Here is a 21,644-nt window from a genome sequence, read left to right as displayed (position 1 = left end):
CAGGGCTGTCATCTACTCATCTGTAAAGAGCTCTGAAATCTTTAGGAGAAAGTTACTCGACAAATATCTATAAAAATGTTTTATATTTGTTCACACATGCACAAAGGGATCCCATGCATACATACATACATACATACACAATTTCCATATTGTAATACTAATTCACAGTTATTAAAAAAACCTTGAAATGAATGAAGAAGAGACATTGCTGTCTGCTACACAGGTAAATATGGTTAATGCTTTGAAGTATTTCCTTCCAATATTGTTTTCATGCATATGAAATAGATAGAATTGTGATAATGTGTATAATTTTTCACTCTGTACTTTTTAGTTAACATAGCATTTCCTTATGACCCTAAAAACTCTTTAGAATTAAAACTTATTTCCCATGCACCCATCCAAATGCTATACTTATTAAACAGTAATCCACGATTGAGCTCAGAGCTGTACAAAGTACTGAACAGGTACCCAGGTAGGGTTTTCCAGCATCGCGCTTATTTGGGGTGTAACTGGTGGCTTTTTTCTAAATCTTTTCTGTCCTAACACACCTGAGGGTAAGATTAGGGAAGGTCTGTGGACTTGTAGTTTAGGATCTCCAGGTAATCTGAGCCTCCATCTCCACTCCAGCTTTGGGAATCACTGGTCTAAATGTTGCGCTCCTTTTCTCTCTGCTCAGCTACGAGAGAAGCAAGCATATGTCGAGAAAGTTGAGAAGCTGCAGCAGGCCCTGACCCAGCTTCAGTCTGCGTGTGAGAAGCGAGAGCAGATGGAGCGGAGGCTGCGGACCTGGTTGGAGAGGGAGCTGGATGCCCTGAGAACGCAGCAGGTGAGGGGCCAGGGCGGGGCCCGCAGCAGAGTCCCCCCGGTGGGTTCAGTGAACATTGTGCAGCAGAGCAGAGCACCTTCCAGGGGCCAGGCTCTGCACTGCAGTGAGGAGGCAGAGCCCAGTGAGAGCTCCCTATCTTCAGTGAACCAGCACAGAGGCCAAAGGAGAAGCCAGGCGGTCCACTCACGGCAGAGGCAAATGTGCCGAAGCCAGACTGTGGTGACGGAGGGCTGGGCAGGGGAATGAGGCTTTAGATGGGTCCATAGAGGACATCTGAGCTGGACTTTGAAAGATAAGTTGGTTAGGCTTGGGGGAAGCACATCAGGGTAGAGGAAGAGTGTGCATACCAGAGAGCGGTGTGGAACAGCATGGCGTCTTCAGGGCGGCGGGGTGAGCTCATGGGGGGGAGTTCCTGCTGGTGAGAAGGCAAAGGCCAGTTTGCAGAGGTGTTTGATCAGATTGAGAGCGGGGTGAGCTCATGGGGGGGAGTTCCTGCTGGTGAGAAGGCAAAGGCCAGTTTGCAGAGGTGTTTGATCAGATTGAGAGACTGGACTTTTTCCTGTGAGCAGTAGCAGGCCCACAACTGCGAGGGTTTTAAGCTAGAGAGGAAGGTGCAAAGATGTACGAAAGAGCCCTCTGCTGGTGTCAGGAGGGTTTGGAGGGGTGGATGGTGAAGTATGTAGTGACAATGGGAATCCACAGGTGAGATGACTGGATATGATCATCAGCGAGGTCTCGGAGGGAAAGGAGGAAGTTGTTCAGGACTATCCCTGGGAAACACTATTGGCCATAAACTCCTCTCTTCTGCCCTTCTTCCTCCTTCCTGATAATGGCTATTAATGTAATCAGCTGTTAGTAAGGTCAGAGTGGAACACGCCATCCCCAGGGCCCTGTGCAGTTCAGCTGGGCAGCAACCCTGGGGACAGCTCTGCAGCCGTGCGGGGCACCATCAGAGGCTGGTCAGAGGCTCCCGGATCCCGGGAGAGCCTGGCCTCACGCGTCTCAGCCAGGGTGGTGGGTGGAGCTCTCTGTGCAGCTGGCAGAGGCTGTGCTCTCAGTTAGGAAGACCCAGGACTGGGCCCCGTGGAGTTATCTACTGGACGGGGCATAGTGCTTGTGGTTGAAATACTTGAAAACACTTGAAAGTGTGTGCTCAGGCCAGCTTGGCCCTTTCTCATGGCAGGCGTAGTTACCTCTGGGTGTGTGTACTTGGCGGGGGAAAGAGGTGTTGGTGAGATTGCCCAGAAAATTAAGGAACTCCCTTGACCCAGTCCCATCTGGGCTTAGCCGCTAGCTTGTAAGCAAGGGGGAGTCTGCCTCTGCTCTTCTCCTCCTCCTTCCTGTGGTGCATTCCCTGCCACGTGAGGTCCACCCTGCAGCCGTTCTGTGGTTGAGATCTCTTGGGCTCCCTGGGCCTGGTTCCGCGCTGGCGCCTGGAGTATACTGAGGAATATTGGCTACAAAACGGGCACATCTCAATACTCAGTAAAGCAAAAAAGAATGTTCTTTTCCAGTTATGTGCCACCCACACCCTACAGTTAGATTACGTCTCCTTGGATCTTCTGTTTTAAGTGCCAAGACTCAACTCCATTATCCTTGTAGAGCAATAAGAAATGTGAAGTCAGAATTATGTGGAAGGTAGTCTGATGCCCCAGGTCTCAGAATTGTGACTCTCCATGGAAATCACTCTGCTTCTGTTTGGACTTGTCTTTGGGAGCTGGTCACAGATCGCCAGCTGCTTGTGGCTGACATGACACCCTAGTGAGGGGAGACAGTCTCTAGAGTTAAACAGAACATTGATGCTCAGCATCTCTTTAAAAATAATATTAGTTTTTCCTTAAATGAGAGTATGAATGTGTCTTCTGTGCTAGGAAAGACACTCAGGGATTTGTTGTTTTTGCCTACTCATTAAAAAAATGAGTATAATTTTTCATTTTTTCCTCTAATATATCTTTATTTTCTAATGTTACCAGTGAGCATACATTATTCTATAACTAGAAAAGGTAACAGTGTTATTACAAATAAATCCACCAAAAAACTTGGGTTTCTAACTAGTTCCATGTGACAGATACTGTAAAGTTTGGTCAAACCCATGCCTGGAGCCCCGGACCAGTGTGGCCCACGCAGCCCTGATGGCCCCTGGCAGGGATGAGCAGAGTCCCCTCGTGGCCGCTCTAGAGTGTAGGGTCACCTAAGAACCTTGGCTGTTCCAGGAAGGGTACGCAGCGGCCTCTCTGATCACCTTCCTCCTCATTCACTCTCAGGCTGCTCACACCTACGCTGTCCCGGAGGTGGGCAACACACACCACACCTTGCTCCTTCCCCGCTGCCCCACCAAGGCATTCATCTGCTCCCTTTTAGAAAGCACACTGAGGTCACACTGTAACAAAGCCCCTGGTCGTCTCCCCCCTCCGCAAAGCAGTGAGGCCGCAGTGCCTCACCTCTTCTTAAGGGAATTGCTCTGCACGGACCTTTGAGAGAGCAGCTTAGAGCGCTCACTGGGTCAACACCCCACACGAGGGCTCTGCCCTTAGACGGAGGCCAGGACACAGCTAAGCCTCTCCACTTGGCCCCCTAACGACAACACAGAGCCCCCAGGTGAGCTCCAGGTATTCCTGCAAGATAACCTGGAACCTTCCAGAAGGGTGGGAGGGCTGGAGGTGAGCCTTGGTTAGGGCTCCAGGGTTATCATGACCGACTGTGGTTGAACCCTGCCTCCTCCTCCTACTAGGAAAGTGCCCTTGGGTAAGTAAGCTTTCTGAGCCTCAACTTCCTTGTCTGTAAAGTGGGGCAAATAAATTACAGTTACCTGAGAGTCGTAAATACACTTGTACAAGTATGAAAATCGCACACGGTGCTCTATTCTGTGCCTGGCACTTAGCAGCTGGCTAAGAAACGATAACTATCAGTGCCGATCTTATTACCGTCCTTGCCTTCAGAGCCGTTTGGGGGCTTAGGGCATCTGTGGTCCCTCTCCCAATTCCTCCTCTGCTCTACTTTTCTAGTCCCACTGTGGGAGCCGGGGAGGGGGAAGCTGGGTCAGGATACCGGGGCTAGCAGGAAGGAGCCGCTGTTGAGGAATAGGACCGTGTTGTACATCATCTCTACCTTGGGAGGTGAAGTTGTACTTAGCATCATGAGAAGCAGAGAGTGAAAGAAATAAAGGTACGAGGGAGGGAATTAACATTTGTAAGAACTCACAATTCGTCTTTCTTGCAAAGAGCTCAAAGTAATTTTCACGTCTTACTTCTGCAGTAGTCCTCTGAGGCAGAAGGGGGATCGGGATGTGTCCTGGACAAGGAAGGTGAGGCATGGGGCAGTAAAGAGACCAGCCCCAGGTCACGAGCTAATTGGGACCTTCCTCCCAGGTGCACTCATTAAGGACACAGAATTTATCTGTGTTGTTCATGTGGTATCCTCAGCACATGGTATGTGCTCAGTAAATACTTGATGGGCAGCTGAGGGGGCAGCAGAAGCTGGCCTGCCTGGCCCTCTTCCAGCCAGCACACTAACCTGCTGGTATGCTGTATGCTTGGCTATTAAATTCATGCATTCATTTAAATAACTCTTAACGACCTGAATAGGGGCCCTGTGAAGAGCTGTCATGATCTCATGTGAGGTCAAGAGGATTCTGCAAAATTAAGCCAGCTGCTGAGGTAGCACAGGGGTTTAGATAGAAACTGACAAGTATAGATGACAGTGTAGTGAGGCTGTGAGATCTTGGAAAGTTCCTAACAGCAGGGTTGCCTGTCATCTCGTGGACTGGTTCATCTGTCGTCCTGCCTGGTACAAGTCGATGAGGACAGTTATGTGCCTTCCACTCTGTTCTAGCTTCAGTGTCCGTCACTGACAAGCTACCACTAGATCCTCAAATTAATTGGTGTTTGTAGCTTTAAATAATTGAATAGAAACATGGTCACAAAAGCTCAGGGGCACATTTGTTCTCTCCCCTCTGGTAGGATGGGAGTCCATCAGTACGGCTCAGGTGCCCAGCTCTAGGTCATTTATGTGGTTCAGGGGAAAGTGTTCTGGTATCTCTCATCTTACAACCAGCTGTACATTTACAGTTTGTGATCACTGGGGAGCCTGAGGGGAGTGCATCCCACAGACGAAAAGAAAGGGCAGAAAAAGATGCTGGACATGCATTAGAGGTTTACTGGTGGCACTTGACTTCATTTAGCCCTTTAGGGTTTATCAGACGCTTTCGTGTGCATTGTCTTAGTTGATTCTGAGGCCCGTCCATGGAGCAGGAATTGATTTCTGTTTCCAGATGAGCATTCCGGCAGTTGAACAAGAATGTCAGGGCATCTCAGGCACACCTCCTTCACTTTACGTTATCTCCTAGCCTCAGAGGAATGAACAACTGGGTTCATGTCCTTGAACTCTGGAGAGAGTGCCCTAGACCAGGAGTCTAAGACTTGGTTCCTGCTCTTGATGTTGGTTTAAATTAACTGCAGGACATTGGACAAGCCACTTCTGGTCATGCAGAGCCATATGTTCACACAGACCCAGGTTTGACCCCACTGCTGATAAACTGAGAGACACTGAGCAGCTCACTTAACCTCTCAGAAGCCTAGTTGGCTCACCTGTAAAACTGGGATGACAGTGTCTGTTCTGTAGAGTTCCATGAGAGTTAAATGAGAGCTGAGGTCACCTGGTATTAGGACCCACTGGGTGTGGGTTATACATACGCAGAGGGGTACAGACGCATGAGCCTGCGCGTGTGGCCCTGTGTGCTCCATGCGGGGAACCACGCACACACAGTTTGTACCATCTATGCCGTAGCGCTTTTCTGCAACAAAATGCTGTTTTCTTGTGCTTCCTCAGAAACATGGAAATGGCCAGCCCGCCAGCATGCCAGAATACAATGCCCCGGCCCTCATGGAACTTGTGAGGGAGAAGGAGGAGCGGATCCTGGCCCTGGAGGCCGACATGACCAAGTGGGAGCAGAAGTACCTGGAGGAGAGCGCCATCCGGCACTTTGCCATGAATGCCGCGGCCTCTGCCACCGTGGAGAGGTGAGGTGGGTGGGGGCCAGCCATGCACATTCATCCAGCAATTTAAAGTCCATCCGCACCGTGGAGTGCTGTGTGATCATTAAGAATGATGCTTTGAGAGTGTCCTTTATGCTGTTTTTTTTAACAGGGGATATGTATCTTGGGCCAGACAAGAAGAATAGTTAATCTTCCTAACAGCCCCGACACTAGGAACTGTTATTATCCTTATTTTGCAGAAATAAGGCTTAGAGAGGTGCAGTGGTTTTGTCCAAATCACACTGGTAGTTAAGTGGTGGGACCACATGGCCAGCTGAGATTTGTCTGCCTCAAAGCCTGATACCACTTGCTTTGAAGCTGTGTTCTGCAGTCTGTTATTACGTCTGTGGTGTCACTTCCTGTTTGCCAGTGCAAGGCCTTGTTTTTCCTTTAAAAATGACCTCGAAATGCTCAGCAGTTCACAGAGAGGTTCTGTTAAGCTGACCTCTGGTGGGGGCGAGCAGGGAGTTTCCCAGGAGGGCAGGAGCTCCTGCATGTGGCATGGCAGTGCTGGCTGCCCGGCTGTGCCTTCCACCCACCGAGTCTCTTGCTGCCCTCCTGCCCCTTCCCCCACTCGTTTGCTCTTTGCACTTAGAGTTGTTTGGAATTTATGAACATTTAGGGTCAGTATACTTGGAGGAGATCCTTGAATTCCAGAGAGGCATCCATAAACCCAGACTTGTACCATTTCTCAGGGGACAGCCTGGACCCGGGGAGAGGATTGAAAACTCAGGCTGCAGCTCAAGTTCGAGTCAGCACCACAGTCCCTTGGGGTGTGTTATTTCTTCTTTAACAAGGAAGAAGAGGTCTCAGGTGGAGGGAGGACGCTTTATAAGCTCTTCGAGGGCTGTCATGTTCATTACTCAAGGCAAGAATTCCTGGTGACCTGCTGCAGGAACTGGGGAGAGGGCAGTGCCAGCGTCCTTGGGACACAGATGCCTCCAGGGGGCTCCCCGGCACACTGGCCCCTAGAGAGACCTGCAGACTTAGGAGAAAACGACCATTTGTGGAGGCTTTGTTGTGCTCCGGTGTTGTTTCTGTGCATCTGTGCTGTGAGGGCATCCCGTGCGAGTGAGACAGTGGGACTGGGAATAGGCCAAGCTCCAGAGCCGTGGCGTGAGCCTGGGAGGAAGCTGCAGGCTCCAGTTCAGCCCTTGCCCCCGTGCAGGTGAGAACTGTGAAGCCGTGGAAATGTGTCTTGAGTTTTACATAAGGGAAGCATTTTTATTTTCAGCTTTTGGTTTTCTGAGGCAATGACTAAGTCACCTCTGTGTCCTGAGGAAGGGTTCAGACCATCGTGAAGTCACGGGGGGATCTGACCTTCTCTGCCAGATTTGGTCCAGTGCACCACTGTCAGGGCGCTGCCCCAGGAACTGCCTTCCTCCGTGTGACTTTTCATGGAGAGAACCCTACATAGGCGGGCAGTAGGCCCGGGTCCCACCAAGGCTTCCGCCTCCATTGCTGCCTGTAGGTGTGTGACTCTGCACCAGCCTTTCTAGCGTCACTCACTTCATTCAGAAATTACCTAAAACATGTCCTAAGTGGAAATTACAGTTCTTGGCCAGTCATGAGCAGGGAGCCAGACCGTATTCCACTAACTGAGGACTCTAAAGTGCCAAACAGCAGTGTGTACGTGTTACCTTGGAAGCGGGTACCGGGGCCTTTGTGTGTCATTGTTGTCTCAGCTCCTATTGATTTATCAGATAAAGGCATGTTTGGGACCCTGGGCCTTGAGAGGATGAACTGGGATATAACATCAGAAGTGGGGGAATGAACAGGTGCGAAGCATGAGACCTCTGTGGTGGGCACCAGAGGGGGCCAGGTGGGGCGTGAGCAGAAGCAAGCAGAGCCCAGATACATCGGCCACGCACTCTGTGCCAGGCCCAGCCTCGTTGGTCATCCTTCACACAAGGGGAGGGCATCTCTTGCCTTCAAGGAATAGGGATCCTGTGGGATCGCTGCCCTGATGCTCTCCTCTACCCTGTTTGGAGGCCTGCATGGACGGACATTTCTTTCCACCATGGATTGAGGATTGAGGTCCTTTCTGCCATCCCCCCTTTACCACTCTGCTTCCACATGGGTTTGTTGAGCGCCTAATAATTCCATAGGAAGCTGCCTCCCTCTTACTGACCACTGCTTCTTTCAGTGTCCAGAAAAATCAGTTTAGAGGAGGTCAGGATTTTAGCTCTCATCTTAATGTTCTTTTCAAAGAGAACCTGTCTAACCTCAGCATAGCTTTTCTGTTGATAGGGAGAGAAGGAAAATGAAGAATTTGTGTGGGAGGGCAAAATTCTGAGTGCTTGTCTAGATGCTAAATGGCTGTACATGAATTGGTAAAAAAAAAGACTGTTTCCAGCCATTAATTTTGTGGCTTTTCAGCCACTGATACACACTTCACATTTATAGTTAATGGTCTTTAAAGATTTTTTATTTTTCTGTACACCGATTTTTGCCATCTTGGTGCATTTTTTTTTGTACCATTGATCATAATTTTGAGATTGGGTTTGTATTTTATAGTTTTGAGACTTTTTACAAGTTTCAAAGCAATGTCATGTTTTTTCTGACAGTCTTGTGTGTTTACCTTCCATTTAGTTGTTTCCATCTAATTGTGCCTGCTTGCTGTCTTTACTTGGCAGTATAAACATGAATCTTTAGTTTGTCCTCAGCTCTGCGAGATTTCAATAATGAATTGGTTGAAAATGTTTCTTTCACCGTTAATTCCTGTATGGTGATTTTTGTACACCATGGGAGGGGTCACAAGTTTATAATTTTATAATTTATAATTTTATCAGTATGTTTAAAGCATTTTGCTTGTTTTCGCGTTATTTGGCTTTATGGTTTATTTTCAGCCACACTTTGTATTGAAGCCACATACATGTGCCTACTTTGTTGGTTTATCTTATCCGCATGTGTGTCTGCTGAGCCTTTTTCATAAAGACGCAGGAAATTTTGGGAATGTAGAACAATGGTTGTGGGCATGGACACCGGAGTCATAAATACCTGGATGCGAATCCATTTCCACCTTCACTAACTGGATGTTCTTGCCAAGTCACCTAACCCTTTGTTCATCTGTAAAATGAAGATAACATTAGCTCCCGCCCGGGTTGCTGGAGGACTGAATGACATACCACTGTAACGTGCTTCCCATGGTGCCGGGCATGGAGAAACTGCTCCCTCACTGATAGCAGTTGTTAGAAAGAGGTGAAAGAAGGTGTTCTTTTTTGCTGTTTTTGAGTGTTCTAGAAAAGAGCTATCAGATTTAAAATATGATCGTAGCATTGGAATATGAAGTTAATTAAAGAGCTGTGCAATATTTGGCTAGATCATTTCTTATTGACATGCTGAGACACATTGAACCTTTCAGCCTAAGGCCAACTTAGATCACTTAGGTAGTAGCTCACTTTGTTTCTACCCGTCGTCGATAACGAGTAATTACGTTGCCCAAACCAGTGGTGGGAATGGTCATCTTTGACCAGCTGTTTTCATCTGATGGCTGCTTCCAGCCATGCTGCACTTTAATCTACCCATGTCTGTCCCACCCTGCGCTTGGCTGGACTTGTGAGTGACCGGGTGTGTGTCTTTGTCTTTCTGCCCTGCCATCCAGCATGGTTGTCGCGCTGAGAAGACCTGAATCCTAGGCAGGGGCCGCTAAACAAGAAGTGAGCTAGAATGCAACCGTGAAGGAAACTTGCAGCCTGCTCCTTGCTCTCCCAGAGCACCAGTGTCAACTTTAAGTCTATACTGAGTCTCCATTTAGCTGTAAAATACTGAAATAGCTTTTCTGTGGGCGTGAGGTAGAAATAAAACTTCAACGGCTGATTGAGAAAGTGAGAAAGGATAGGTATGGAAGAATATAAGCAGAGAAACACTAACAGGTGTAACAATTATATTATTAGACTAACAGTATAATAATAATAGTGTCTTGATGTCCTGTACTGGGTCCACATTCACGGCATGCCACGTAGTTTAATACACAATGTTGTTAGTAGAAGGGGCAGAGAACTTTGATTTTGGGATTTTATTTTGTTTTTTGTAGACACAGTCTTAATTCGGTCAGGTTTAGGGAGAGAATTGGCCAGGGTGTAGGAGAAGAAGAGTGGGTGAAGGAGCTTGTGCAGAGATACTTGTAGTGCAAGGAGCCCCTGCATCTTCCTGTGTGTGTGCTGTTGCCAGGGATACCATGATCGTCAACCACTCGAGGAACGGCAGCTATGGCGACTGCTCGCTGGAGGCCCACATGTGGCAGGAGGAGGAGGAGGTGGTGCAGGCTGCCAGGAGGTGTCAGGACATGGAGTTCACGTAAGGGACAGCTATGCACGCGGCCCCACTCCAGCTGCTCTCCTCCAGACCCCTGTGGGCCCACCAGCCCCGCGTGTCCCCTCACGCTCCGGCCCCTTCCCGTTCCGATAGGCACGGTGGGTTACTGTCCCAGCTGTGAACATAACACAGGTGTTTCCTGATTCTCATTTTTGGACACTGGGGGGCAAATCATCTTCTCCCAGAAAACCTCTTCATCTTTTAGTTTTGCTCCTCAGAACATAGGGAAATTGACCTCAGTGGGAAGCTCCCCGCTGACCCCCTGTGTGTGAGGCGTCCGGGCATCGGCACTCCCCACTGCTCCTCCTGCCCCACTGAGAGGAGCCCGGGGCCCCGTCGGCTGCTCCCTGAGCACACCTTGCTCTGGAAGGTCCCTGCTGGTGGCCACAGGCATTCTAACTGTGTGCCCGTGGGTTTCCCAGGAAGTGTCAGAGTCTCCCGGGGGGCTGGGGAATGGGGACCCCTTGGACCTCCTGCAAGAGCTGCATCAGTTTGCGATTATAAATGTTTGAAGACTTATACTGCCCTTAACTCTCCACCCTGAAGTATATAAAGTGTCTGGGGCAGCCTGAGAGAAACATTTCAAGTTTTTCTAGCCACATGGCTTTTGATTATGACTGTTTTGTTACACAGGATTAAAAATCTCCATGCCAAAATCATAGAGAAGGATGCCATGATTAAGGTCCTTCAGCAACGATCCCGTAAAGATGCCGGGAAGACGGACTCCTCCAGCCTGCGGCCTGCCCGCTCCGTCCCGTCCATCGCTGCGGCCACCGGGTCGCACTCCCGCCAGACCTCTCTTACCAGCAGCCAGTTAGCGGAGGAGAAGAAGGAAGAGAAGACCTGGAAGGGGAGTGTAGGTGAGCCCCAGCCTCCTTCAGGCTAGAATCTGAAAAGCAAGAGCTTCACCAACGTTGAGAGGCAACCTCGTCCGGTGGCAAGAGTCCTGGCACTTCCACCCATGAGACACAGGCTCAGTTTACTCATCTCTAAAATGGGTGGGATAATTAATCATCCTTTGGTTCTGGAAATTAAATGGGCTCCTTGGAAGTAAAGGCTCTACCACCAGAGTAGGTGTTAGCCATGGATTGACTCACTCATAATCACCATCATTGTGGTTGAAAGCTGAGGTGACCCCTGTGTCATACAATGTTCGGATGGGAAAAGCCCAGAGACACCAGGCCCCCAAATTGGCTCTGCCCCAGACCCTTTGTAAGACTGCTTCACCCCTGCTTGTGGGTCCTGAGAGGCAGGGTGAGGTGTGCCCTGCTTTATCCCGTGGGGCGATGGTGAGAGTAGCGTGAGGTAACCGGGGGCCAGCACTTTGGGGAAAGTGCTCATGGCGTGAGGGGCTGGTGGTGTGTTGTTGTCATGCAGGCAGAATTTTGCGGAGAATTCTGCAGACGTGGTCTTCACCAGGAATGGCGTTTCTGGGGTGCGGGGGCCCACTGACTGGGCTAGCTGAGTCTGCAGGGCAAGCAGGTAGAGCTTCTGCGGGCAGCATTCCCAGACAGCCGTCCTCCACAGTTTTGCCCTGAACTCTGGCCACTTCAGGGGTCCGGCCCTTCTTTGATGCATTTCCCTGGGTCTGAGTGTGTTTTGTTTATCTGTGGAGCTAAGAACCAGCCTTCCTCAGCACAGAACCCCAGAGGGGCCCAGCTGCTTCATGCCAAAGGGGATAAGCACTTCCAGTATGGACCTGACAAAGCTGGCGGATCAAAGGCACCCGGCCAGAATCTCTGTTTGAAGTTCCTCCATGGCTCACGTCAGCAGCCCCTGCCCTCCAAGGAAAAGTACTTCAAAGAGGACATGTGTGGACAGCAGCTGGGACCCTCAGAGACCCTCTCGGGGACATTTAGCCCCCCCACCCCAGTTGGAGAGCCTAGGAGGCAATGGTCGGGCAGGTTTGGTACAAGTGTGCAGCGTGCTGAGGGCTGAGCTCTGATGGAAGCCTTCTTGGCAGAGGTCATTTTGTGACATCCAGCCAGGCAGACACATCTCTGGTGCCTGTGCCTGTATCCCCAGCATTTGGCATGTCTGCACCCAGGCCTGGGAGCCTCAAGACCTGGTCTGCAGATGGGTGGTGTGTTCCCCACACTGGTATTCCTCCACACCGTAACTGGTGTCCACGTGTCGCAGAGGCAGAGAGGGCTCTCTGAGGGACCAGGCAGAGGGACAGATTCATGAGCCACTGTGCAGTTCCCAAAATGCTTCCACAGTCTTTTGCCTGATGGGCTCTGGAAGGAGATGGAGGTGAGAGCATATACCTTTCTGATGGCTGAGGGGCTCCCAGGCAAGAAGACTGGCTAGTGACTTAATTCTGCAAGAACATCATTGTCACACTGGAGTTCTGGTAGGGTGATGAGGTGGAAAAGACACAGATTGGACTTTAATGTTAGGCATAGCTGGGTTTGAATCCTACTTCTGCTACCTCTTAGCTGTGAGATGTTCAGTTCTCTGAGCTTCCACTTTGTTTTCTGTAAAACAAAGGCCCTGCCTCGTAGGAGTGTTGCAGAAGCCCACTTGAGGAGGTGTGTGTGAGGCAGCCGGCCGTGGTGTGGTCCCTGATCTACAGCATCACCATCACCTGGGGACTTGTTGGAGAAGCAGAATCTCAGCTCCTCCCCCTGATTCAAATATTCACTGTAACAATAAATCCAAGTACTTAATGGGCCCATTACATTTTGAGACCCACTGGGGCAGAGAAGCCGACTTGCTCTGTGTTGTACTGTGAGTGGACACCTTGGAACAGCCGTGGCAAGGATACGCTCTGAGCTGCTGGCTAGCGAAGATAAATGGACAGATACTTGACTGTGCTTACCACATTTTCCATAGGCTGGATTTCAGGAGTGCCGGCGCTTTTCTGAATGCGCGCCATATGTCACTATTTAAAAATAAAACGCTGTCCTCTCCAGCTTTGCGGGAAGAGGGAAGGAACAATGTTGCACATCGTGCTTCCCTTGTCTCTCGCCATCACGCCTCTGCCCACCTGGGCCTCTGCCCTCGGGTGGGAGGCAGGAGTGGGCCGGTGGCCTTGGCTTTCTGCTGCAGGGGTCTCTCTCTCTTGGGGAACAGTGTGCACGACTCAGTTGCTGTGACCACCGAGCATGTTTGTTTTTGAAACTGGGCGTGTGGTAGACCATCCATTACTGAGAGTGGAGTGGAATTGTGGACTACTCAGGAAAGCAGTGGGCCAATGGGACCATGTCCTGGACCAGGGAGGCCTTCAGTGTTTCTCCAGCAGTGCTCAAGGCTAGCGCCCCTGCGCTGCATTCGGTAAAGCTAGTGTCCCCTCTAGGAAGCCTTCCAGGAATGCTCCCATGCCTCTGCACTGGCAAGTAGGCCCCTCTTACCACCCTGAGAATACTTTTACCCTACTGTTTATCATATCACAGCCTAGCCAGTTTACTTGATGACTTCTCCTCCCCTCCGAAAAAATATACGTATAAATTTTTAGGGAGGGGACTAGGTCTTTCTTTCTTTGAATTCCTTAAGTGCTTGTCATTCTGTGACACATAATGAACTCTCATAAATGCGTTTGGTAAATGAATCAGTGCAAAAATGAAGCACTCCTCAGTCAAGAAGGGAGCGATTTTCAACTAGGGTTTTTTTGTTTCATTTTGTTTTTTAAAGAATGGCATTGAAAACGCTGTCCTGTGCCCTCAGGGTTGTTGCTGGGGAAGGAGCACCACGAGCACGCCCCCGCCCCCATGCTCCCCGTGTCCCCGGCCGCAGCGCTGTCCCCCACAGCCCCCATCATCTCGGCCAGCAGTGTGCACGCCAAGACGGGCAGCAGAGACAGCAGCACGCAGACGGACAGGAGCGCGGAGCTCTTCTGGCCCAGCCGCGGCCGGCTGAGCGGGACCCCCTCCAACAGCCCGGTCCTGAAGCACCCGGCCGCCAAAGGGACTGCGGAGAAACCGGGTACAGGGTTCCCCCCTCCCTGACACTTGGGAAAGAGCACTTCGGCCCGAGAGGGGCTTTCCCTTGGGGGAGGAGACAGCAGGGGTACCAACCAGCTCCCACCTTACGGGTTTTTCCCAACGATTCTGCTCACATTAGGCTGTGTGTGCTCCTTATTCTATGGGAATACAGCTGACCCTTGAACAATGCAGTGGCTAGGGGCACTGGCTCCCCACCAGCACCCCAAGCAGTTGAAAATAACTTTTGACTCCCCCAAACCTTCACTACTGATGGTCTGCTAATGACTGGAAGGAACCTTACCAATGATAACGTAAATAGTGATTTAACCCGTATTTTGTATGTGTATTAGGTACTGTACCCTTACAATACAGTAAATTAGAAAAATGAAAATATTATTAAGAACATCATAAGGAAGAGAAATAAACATTTACAGTACTATATACCATAGTTACCCAAAAACATCTGCATGTAAGGGGAGCTGAGCAATTCAAACCCATGTTGTTCAAGGCTCAACTATAAAGTGGGTGTAGACACTCCTAATTCATCACCAGTGATGTTTGCACACCTGGAGCACACCCTCTTCTGGCAGGCTTTGTGACCGACCCTTTCCCGGGGGCCATGGCAGTAGACTCCCCGAGGGACGTCAGGGGCCTGGTTCCCCGCAGGACGTTCGGGCGCCAGCGCCAGGCCTGGGTACCATGGCATCAGGGACGTAGCTGTTGCCTTTGAGGTGAACGCTTGCCAAGGATTCGGGGTTGGAAGTACCTCTTGAAGGAAGGAGGAGATAGCTTTAACCCAAAGTAGGCCAACTTCTGGCCCAGCAGTCAGGCCAGTTACCCATGAGGTGCTTCAAAATATTTAAGAGAGAAATAAATCTAAAACAGCTTGGGAGGAGTGAGCTTTGCAATGAGTCTGGAAGTTTCTGGGCGCGAGAACAGACGTGGCTTTGGACTAACCTTAGTCGTGGGGATAGCCCCCTTCAGGAACTCTTTTGAGGAGGTGGGGGCTTTGGGGGGCATAAACGAACCGACTCCTCCAAGGGGCTCCTTTATTTTCATCCTCCGAAACAGGCAAGCCAATACAGCATTGTCAGGTTGTGGAGATTTAATTTTGATGACGCACTTTGCCAGGAAGGCAGGGAATGTGAAAAATGCCTGGCCCCTAGCGTGTGCTGGATGGCCTTGAGGAGAGCAGAGGGGGAGCGGGCGTGAGGGGCTCCCCGCACCATCGGGATGCCATCTTCACCCGTGTAATCCTCTCCCTTCGCCAGCCTGGCTCTCATCTCCATCTGAGTCCCAGGGCCTGTCATTCAGCTTTTTCCCACTGTGGGCTGGATTATGTACCCTCACGCCCTCACTTACATAACACTAGCGGTGACTGGTGGTATTCAAAGTGGTTCCATTTTAGAGAGAGTTGGTAGGACTGTGCGCCCTGGAGGAACGGCTGCTGATATTTCCCTTCTGTTTGGCAGAGAACACGCCTGGCCACGGAAAGTCGCCCGACCACAAGGGCCGGGTAAGCAGCTTGCTCCACAAGGCTGAGTTCCCTGATGGAGAGATGATGGAGGTTCTCATCTAACGTGGGCATCCCGTGGCACCTCATAACGGGACAGTGACAAGCAAATGAGGCACGTGGCAAAGAAGGCGAAGAAAGATCAAGAAGCTTACAGTTGGGCAATCAGGAACATTTGAACTGATAAAGATTTCAGATTTGTGAGAACACTTTTTATAAATGCCAAAAAATACATCAGGAGACCTGCGTGACTGAAGGTGAAGAGAATGCTATGGATTTTTAGCTCATATGGTAGGAGGGAGAAGATGCAGAGAAGAAATAGGAAATGGAGTTTTTCATTGTAGAGAAAATACATCTCTTGGGGAGGGTCTGTGTACATTGCATTCTCTGGTTATAAACAGATAAGCCTGAACATGGGTCTTCCTTGTTTAAGAAGAATCTCCCGGCAATCTCAGAGACACCATCTTGGCGTAACATAACAGCACCTGTGCTGTCCACAGGGTGTCCTGGGAACATGTGTACCTGTTGCAGTGAAAAGTGTGCAGGAGTGATGGGCAATTTAAGGCCATCCTCACCTACTTTCCTGCTTGCTTGGTTTGTATTTGCAGGAGATTATGTGGGTTCTTGGCTTTTCTGGATTCACAGTATTTTCTAAACAGGATGGAGACAGTATGATCTTGATGCTCATCCTCCTTAGCTTCTCTGACTCCATCTGTCTCTGCTTCCTTTTCTTTAATTTTACTTTTCTGTAAAATTTTCCCCCTTTTTAATAAGACAGAATTCCTTAGATCTGGAATGGATTAGGGCAGTATCCGAACTGTTGCTATTCTCGCTGTGTTTAACAGTGAGCAGTGAGACAATGCCATATGCTGGCTTCGCGGTTGCTTCCTCTGCCTTTGAGCGGTTGGGCGGCAGCTGTTACTCTCGCCCTGGCTGTGAACTAGGTGACTGTGATGAGGCGGAGGATCCCATGGCCACTGTGACATCTGCATCAAGACCGTGGCCGTGGCTGCCTCCTTGCTCCCGTCAGCTCCCCGGCACAGCCTTGGCATGTCCACCGCATCGCTCTGTTGGGATAGTACTGTGAGGGCCGCACTCCGCCAGCGAATGGCTTGGTGGCGTCCGGGCTCCTGGCACCGCTGTCTAGTGTCCGTGGCTCACGAGCACGTTCACCACTGTCCCTGCCCCCTCTCGCACTCCTCAGGTGGCTCTTGACAGGCACATGTGTCAGCACATCCGTTTTTCCCTGGCGTCAACTTGCTTTATAACCTATCAGGCCAGTATACTCACAGTGTGGTCGGGTGTTTTGAAGTTTCAGTTTGGGACAGGTTGTCCAAAAGAAGACAAATGCCATGTTTAAGAGGCAGGAGTGAGTGAGGTTGGGGCCTCCTGTCCCTGAATGCGATGCTTCACATCTGGCTCCTCCGACATTAGCTTTCTTTCCAAGCCTAGGAGGTGCTGGATCAGAAGAGAGGAGAAGCCGATCAGGCTGTCAGATGCTCTTGCAGGGCCTGAAATGTTCTCCCTCTGGGGCAGCCGGGTCCTTTGCTGTCTTGGGTCCCTTTCCTCACGCTAAGGGAAGGGAAAAAGCCCCGGGTCTGAGTCTTTTCAAGCCCCACCTCGATGAAGCCCTGATCACACCACCACTCGGAAGGCTTGCTTAGGTAGTTTATTTTAGGGTTGGTGTTTGGAGGATCACCTGGGTGGAGTTAGAGCCTCCCCAGACTGAGGTGGGGGAGGATCACCAGTGGAGCAGGGGCGTGGGTGGGAGGGGGGCAATGGCCTTGGCCTGGGGGCTCTGAGCCTCCAGTGTGACAGAGACTCAGGCTGACTCCTCCCAGGCTCTGCTCTGCGGTGGGCAGTGAGCTTTGGCCTTGATGCTCACTGCCTCCTGTGGTGCCTGCTGAGCTTCAAAGAGAGAATCCTGCAGCCTGGGAAACTGGAGCCATTCTGAGGGGCGAGCAGCCCACCTCATGCCCTGGAGTGAGGGGAGAGCACGCAGGGTCGTTGGGGAAAGGGTGGGGGACAGGCGGAGGGATCCTGAGCCCCATCTGTTCCCTTCACTTTTTAGGGGTGATGAAGTTCAGGGACATTTTGACCCCTGATTAATGGTGGTGGTGAACCAGGAAGGAAAAACAGTGTCTAGAGGGAAAAGGGCAAGTCATATTTTCCAGCTCCCCTAGGCATGGGTAACAGCAAGGGCCACAGCCCAGTTTCCCCCCAGCCCCTCCTTTATACCCCAGCACACTGTGTGGGTGCTCAGGTACCCCCCCAGGCACCCTCCTAGACCCCCTTTATGCCCCAGCACACCACATGGGCACTCAGGAACCAGGCCTCCTGCCCTTCATGCTCCCCCTGAGTTGCCAGGTGCAAACACTGACGTTGCCATTTTTCGGCTGTGCTGTGGTCTGTCTTCTCTAACCTGCTAAGGCTTTTCCGGGATCTGTGACTTTATAATATATCTTTTTATGGGAGATTTCCTGCCAAGCCAGAGCGCTTGCCACTTTTCACCTTCATAGCTCTCTTGAAGCTTTGCTTGCTGTAGGGAAAGCAACTGCAAATACTGAGTGCCTGGGCTTCAGCCCTGAAGCCCTAGAGTCGACTACAGACATGAGGTACAGATGGACGTCTTCACGTGCCGCTATAAGCAGGGCTACAAAATCCATTTAAAGGACGCTTGTATGTTGTCAAGAGCCCTGGACCTCCTCATGGCTTCCCTGTGGTGCCTGCGTATGGCCCTGGCGGTCAAGTGAAGGGTAAGCTGTGTGGCTTTGTGTGGGGATGCTGCTTCCCCCTAAAGCTATCCTGGCCATTTCTGCGTGCTGCCCAGGGTACCATGTGGAGTAGGAGATGCTACTGGATTTCTGGCAACTAATTTCAGAGCACATGGGACCTTTTCTTAGCACTTTCTTCTCTCAGCTTCTCTTCTCCTCCCAGAGGCTGGTAGCCAATGAGGGTGTTGAGTTCGGCTTGTTAGTAGCAGGCAGGCCAGGCAGGGCTGCCCCCTCCCGCCCAGGGCTTTGGGTGGAAGGCAGAGTGGTGGGACCCTTCTGTCCTCAGTCTTGCAGGGATTGCTCTCTGGGGCCTGTGTGTGAACTTGACTACGTGGGGCTTGGTTTGGATATTGCGACAGCTGCCCCAAATGAACTCTGAGCTGGGAACACAGAACGCAGTAGCCGTGTTGCTCAGGGGAGGGGCTGTGGGGATGCCCCTGCAGAGCCAGCGTCATCAGTGCTGGTGTCCTCCGGGGTTTGCCTTCAGCCACCTGTACCCTCCTGACGCTGAGTGCCGATGGGATGAGAGACTGCCCCCACTCAGCAGCCTTCTGAGTCCCCGAAACTGATGTGAGCACAGAGGTCAGGGAGGAGGCTGGCTCCTGGGAGGCAGGGAAGGGTAGGTTGGGGGCTCAAAGGTTTCGAGGCAGACAGCTCACGCTGACTGCTGGGACCCCTGCTGAACAAAGAGCTCTGTTTTCCACAGTCCTACTCTATGTCTGCCCCGGAGCCGGGGGAGCTCGAATGACCTTGCCACCCCCAAGCAGAGGAGAACTGCAGCCACAGTAAGTGGGAGCCCACGAATGTTCCACAGAGATAGGCGTCAAATAGCCAGAGGATCCAGCCCACGATTGGGTTCTTCACGTCCCCAGGCCAGCAGCGGTTATAAATGTTGGTTTTCTTCTTTTTTTCTTGCTAATTCATCAGTGTGTTTAAAGTGTCTTCATTCAATGTGAGGGATGTTCACTGGGTTTGCCTCTGATGTGTGGCTCCACGGGAGAGAGGTAATTAAGAAGTTACCAGAAGCTTATCTTCTGGGAGACTGTAAAGGTCAGCATTTCAGGAAATGGATTTCTTCTGGAACTAATGAGCAGTTTTTTTCTTTCTCCTTTTAGGTAGTAGTGTGTGCCCTATTCTCATTTAGTAATTTAATGGTATATAAAGACGTGTATATGTCAGTGCATATAGATGAGGTCTGACTCCAAGGTTGTGTGTTGAATTCCTTTTCTTAGTATCCAGAAGATGCAAATGCTTCATCTCACCCCACCTTCCTTCAAAGGTGACTCTTTAGGAGACTCTGCACAGGTCACTCCGTGCTGCCCAAGAGGACACGTTTTGTAAATGCCTCTATTCAAATGGCCTTCGGGGCCTCTGCCATGTTCCTTAGATTAGCCTTAGAGATGAGAAATCTCCATCCTTTGAGGATGGATTTAAGTTTGGAAATAATCCCAAGTCATTTACTCAGTTGGATAAATAAAGATAGGTTATTAAGGTCACACCATTTTAGCTTTAAAAAAAAATCCCTAAGATGTTCCTTGGAATGAGGCTTTGGACTCCGAGAGCCTCTCCGGGTGGCCGCTTCTAAGGAGGGCAGTAGTCATGGACATGCAACGTCTAGTGGATTCATTTTTAAAGATCTTCTCTCTTGCCATGCCTTGTCTGTGTTCACAGCTCTGCACATCCCCAGCTGTAAGTGAGTATTCATTAGTGAAAACCTCCAGTAGCTATTCTTGCCCCACTATACTTCAGTGCATGTTACTGTCATGGTATGCCATGACTGAGGCATTTGTCATGGAACTTTGCTTCACAGAATTAAAATATTGTCCTCAACGTAATGAAGCACACGTACAGCATTCTCTTGTATCAGCTCCGCAGGTTTTGATGCAGCGGTTTTGCCTAGGATTCTGTTCACACACAGACACCTGTAAGTATTTATTACAAAACAGAACTTAAGCAGATTTAGCCACAGTGGTTTTCTTTGAATTAAGGTGTTTTCCCCCTTTTGTGGAGGGTCTCACTCCATGAGGCACTTTCAGAGTCTGTGAAAGGGGCAGGTGCATTTACAGGCTTCGGCCAGCCCTGGTGCCACCTCACTGGCCGCCTGCCAGGTGGTCATCCCTGTGCCCGGTGGCAGTTGTGCTGTGTTCTCGCCAGTGGACTGACTGCTGCAACGTTCAGGCGTCTTGGTCCTTCTAGCCTGTGGTGTGCAGAGCTGCACAGCCGGGTGGGTGTGTGAACAGTGGGGGGAAGTCCAAGAACAGCATGATCCTCATGGCAAATATTGATACTAATGGTCAGCCAAAGATTTTCCTATTTCCTTTGCTGCTTAAACTTGTGCCTTAATATTGTATATAATAAATGGATAAAATGGCTCTTCTTCCCTCACGCTTGCGCTTTTCTTTCCCAGAGAACCTGTAATATTGGGTGCTCAGTGAATGTGTGTTGAGTGTCACTTCATTGTACTGCTGGGGGGCTGCCCCGCTTGCTGTTTTGGCTTCCGGAAGCTCCCCCACCCCCACTTGGGGGCCTCATGCTTACACCAACACAAGCTCTTGATTCTGAGAAGGAAATGAGTCATGCAGGCCGCAGGGCTTGCTGTCCGCCCACTCCCGGCTCCTCCAGACAAATAAGGAAAGAGGAAACGGAGGGAGGCTGGGCCCTGGGAGACAGTGTTGCTTTGATTACATCCAGGCATCCTCTCTTGGGGTTCCTGGCTTCAGAGCTTACCAGTGACCACTACCACCGGCTAAGCCAAACAGCCTGGCCCCTGCGTTTGGGCTGGAATCAGACGTGTCTGTGCGGTATGAAGATGTAGCTCCCTTGTTAGTGTCTTGGAGTCACAGAAAAGGGGGGGCTTTGGTAGAAAGGAGTCACATGGTAAACTGGTGATATTCGGGGGGGAGCCTCTAACTGAGGCAGGACGACAGAATAAGTCTGTGAGAGTCCCCATGCGATGCCTCTCCCCAGGGGACAGAGGACCTGGGGACCCTGGGGGTGGAGGAGGTGCCTTCTGTTTATTCTGGACTTGTGCCTCTTTGAGCAGAAGCCGCTCTCGTGCACCACTGCCCTGCCATGGGAAGAGTTTCCTAGATGTGAGCTCAGGGAGGGCAGGGACCATCTCTAGTTCCCCAGTGATGCTGGTGTGATTTACATGCCTTACCTCCTTCGGTCCTCACAGCAATCTTTTCATCCCCACTTTAGAGACAAGGAAGCTGAGGCTCAAACAACCTGGGGCAAGTAACAGGCAAAAGGTGGCAG

General features: G+C 50.6%; 1 protein-coding gene across 6 annotated transcripts in view; it reads left to right on the top strand.

Annotated features, from left to right (window-relative positions):
• The window catches only part of AMOTL1 (angiomotin like 1), a 142,063-nt gene extending 121,305 nt beyond the window's left edge, over positions 1-20,758 (top strand). For 5 of the 6 annotated variants that reach the window (XM_057507099.1, XM_057507100.1, XM_036923319.2 and 2 more), the window contains 6 exons: positions 677-826; positions 5,654-5,844; positions 10,033-10,158; positions 10,810-11,036; positions 13,843-14,100; positions 15,572-20,758. In XM_057507099.1, the coding sequence (XP_057363082.1) occupies positions 677-826; positions 5,654-5,844; positions 10,033-10,158; positions 10,810-11,036; positions 13,843-14,100; positions 15,572-15,678 (1,059 nt within the window). In that variant the 3' untranslated portion in view covers positions 15,679-20,758. Of the gene's footprint in view, positions 1-676; positions 827-5,653; positions 5,845-10,032; positions 10,159-10,809; positions 11,037-13,809; positions 14,101-15,571 lie in introns of those variants that run through there. The other variant, XM_057507102.1, reaches the window with a different exon arrangement.
• The last annotated feature ends 886 nt before the right edge of the window (positions 20,759-21,644 follow it).

The sequence above is a fragment of the Manis pentadactyla genome, chromosome 9 (genome assembly GCF_030020395.1).
Source record: "Manis pentadactyla isolate mManPen7 chromosome 9, mManPen7.hap1, whole genome shotgun sequence".
Lineage (NCBI taxonomy): Eukaryota > Metazoa > Chordata > Mammalia > Pholidota > Manidae > Manis > Manis pentadactyla.
This window is presented reverse-complemented; position numbering and strand designations above follow the sequence as displayed.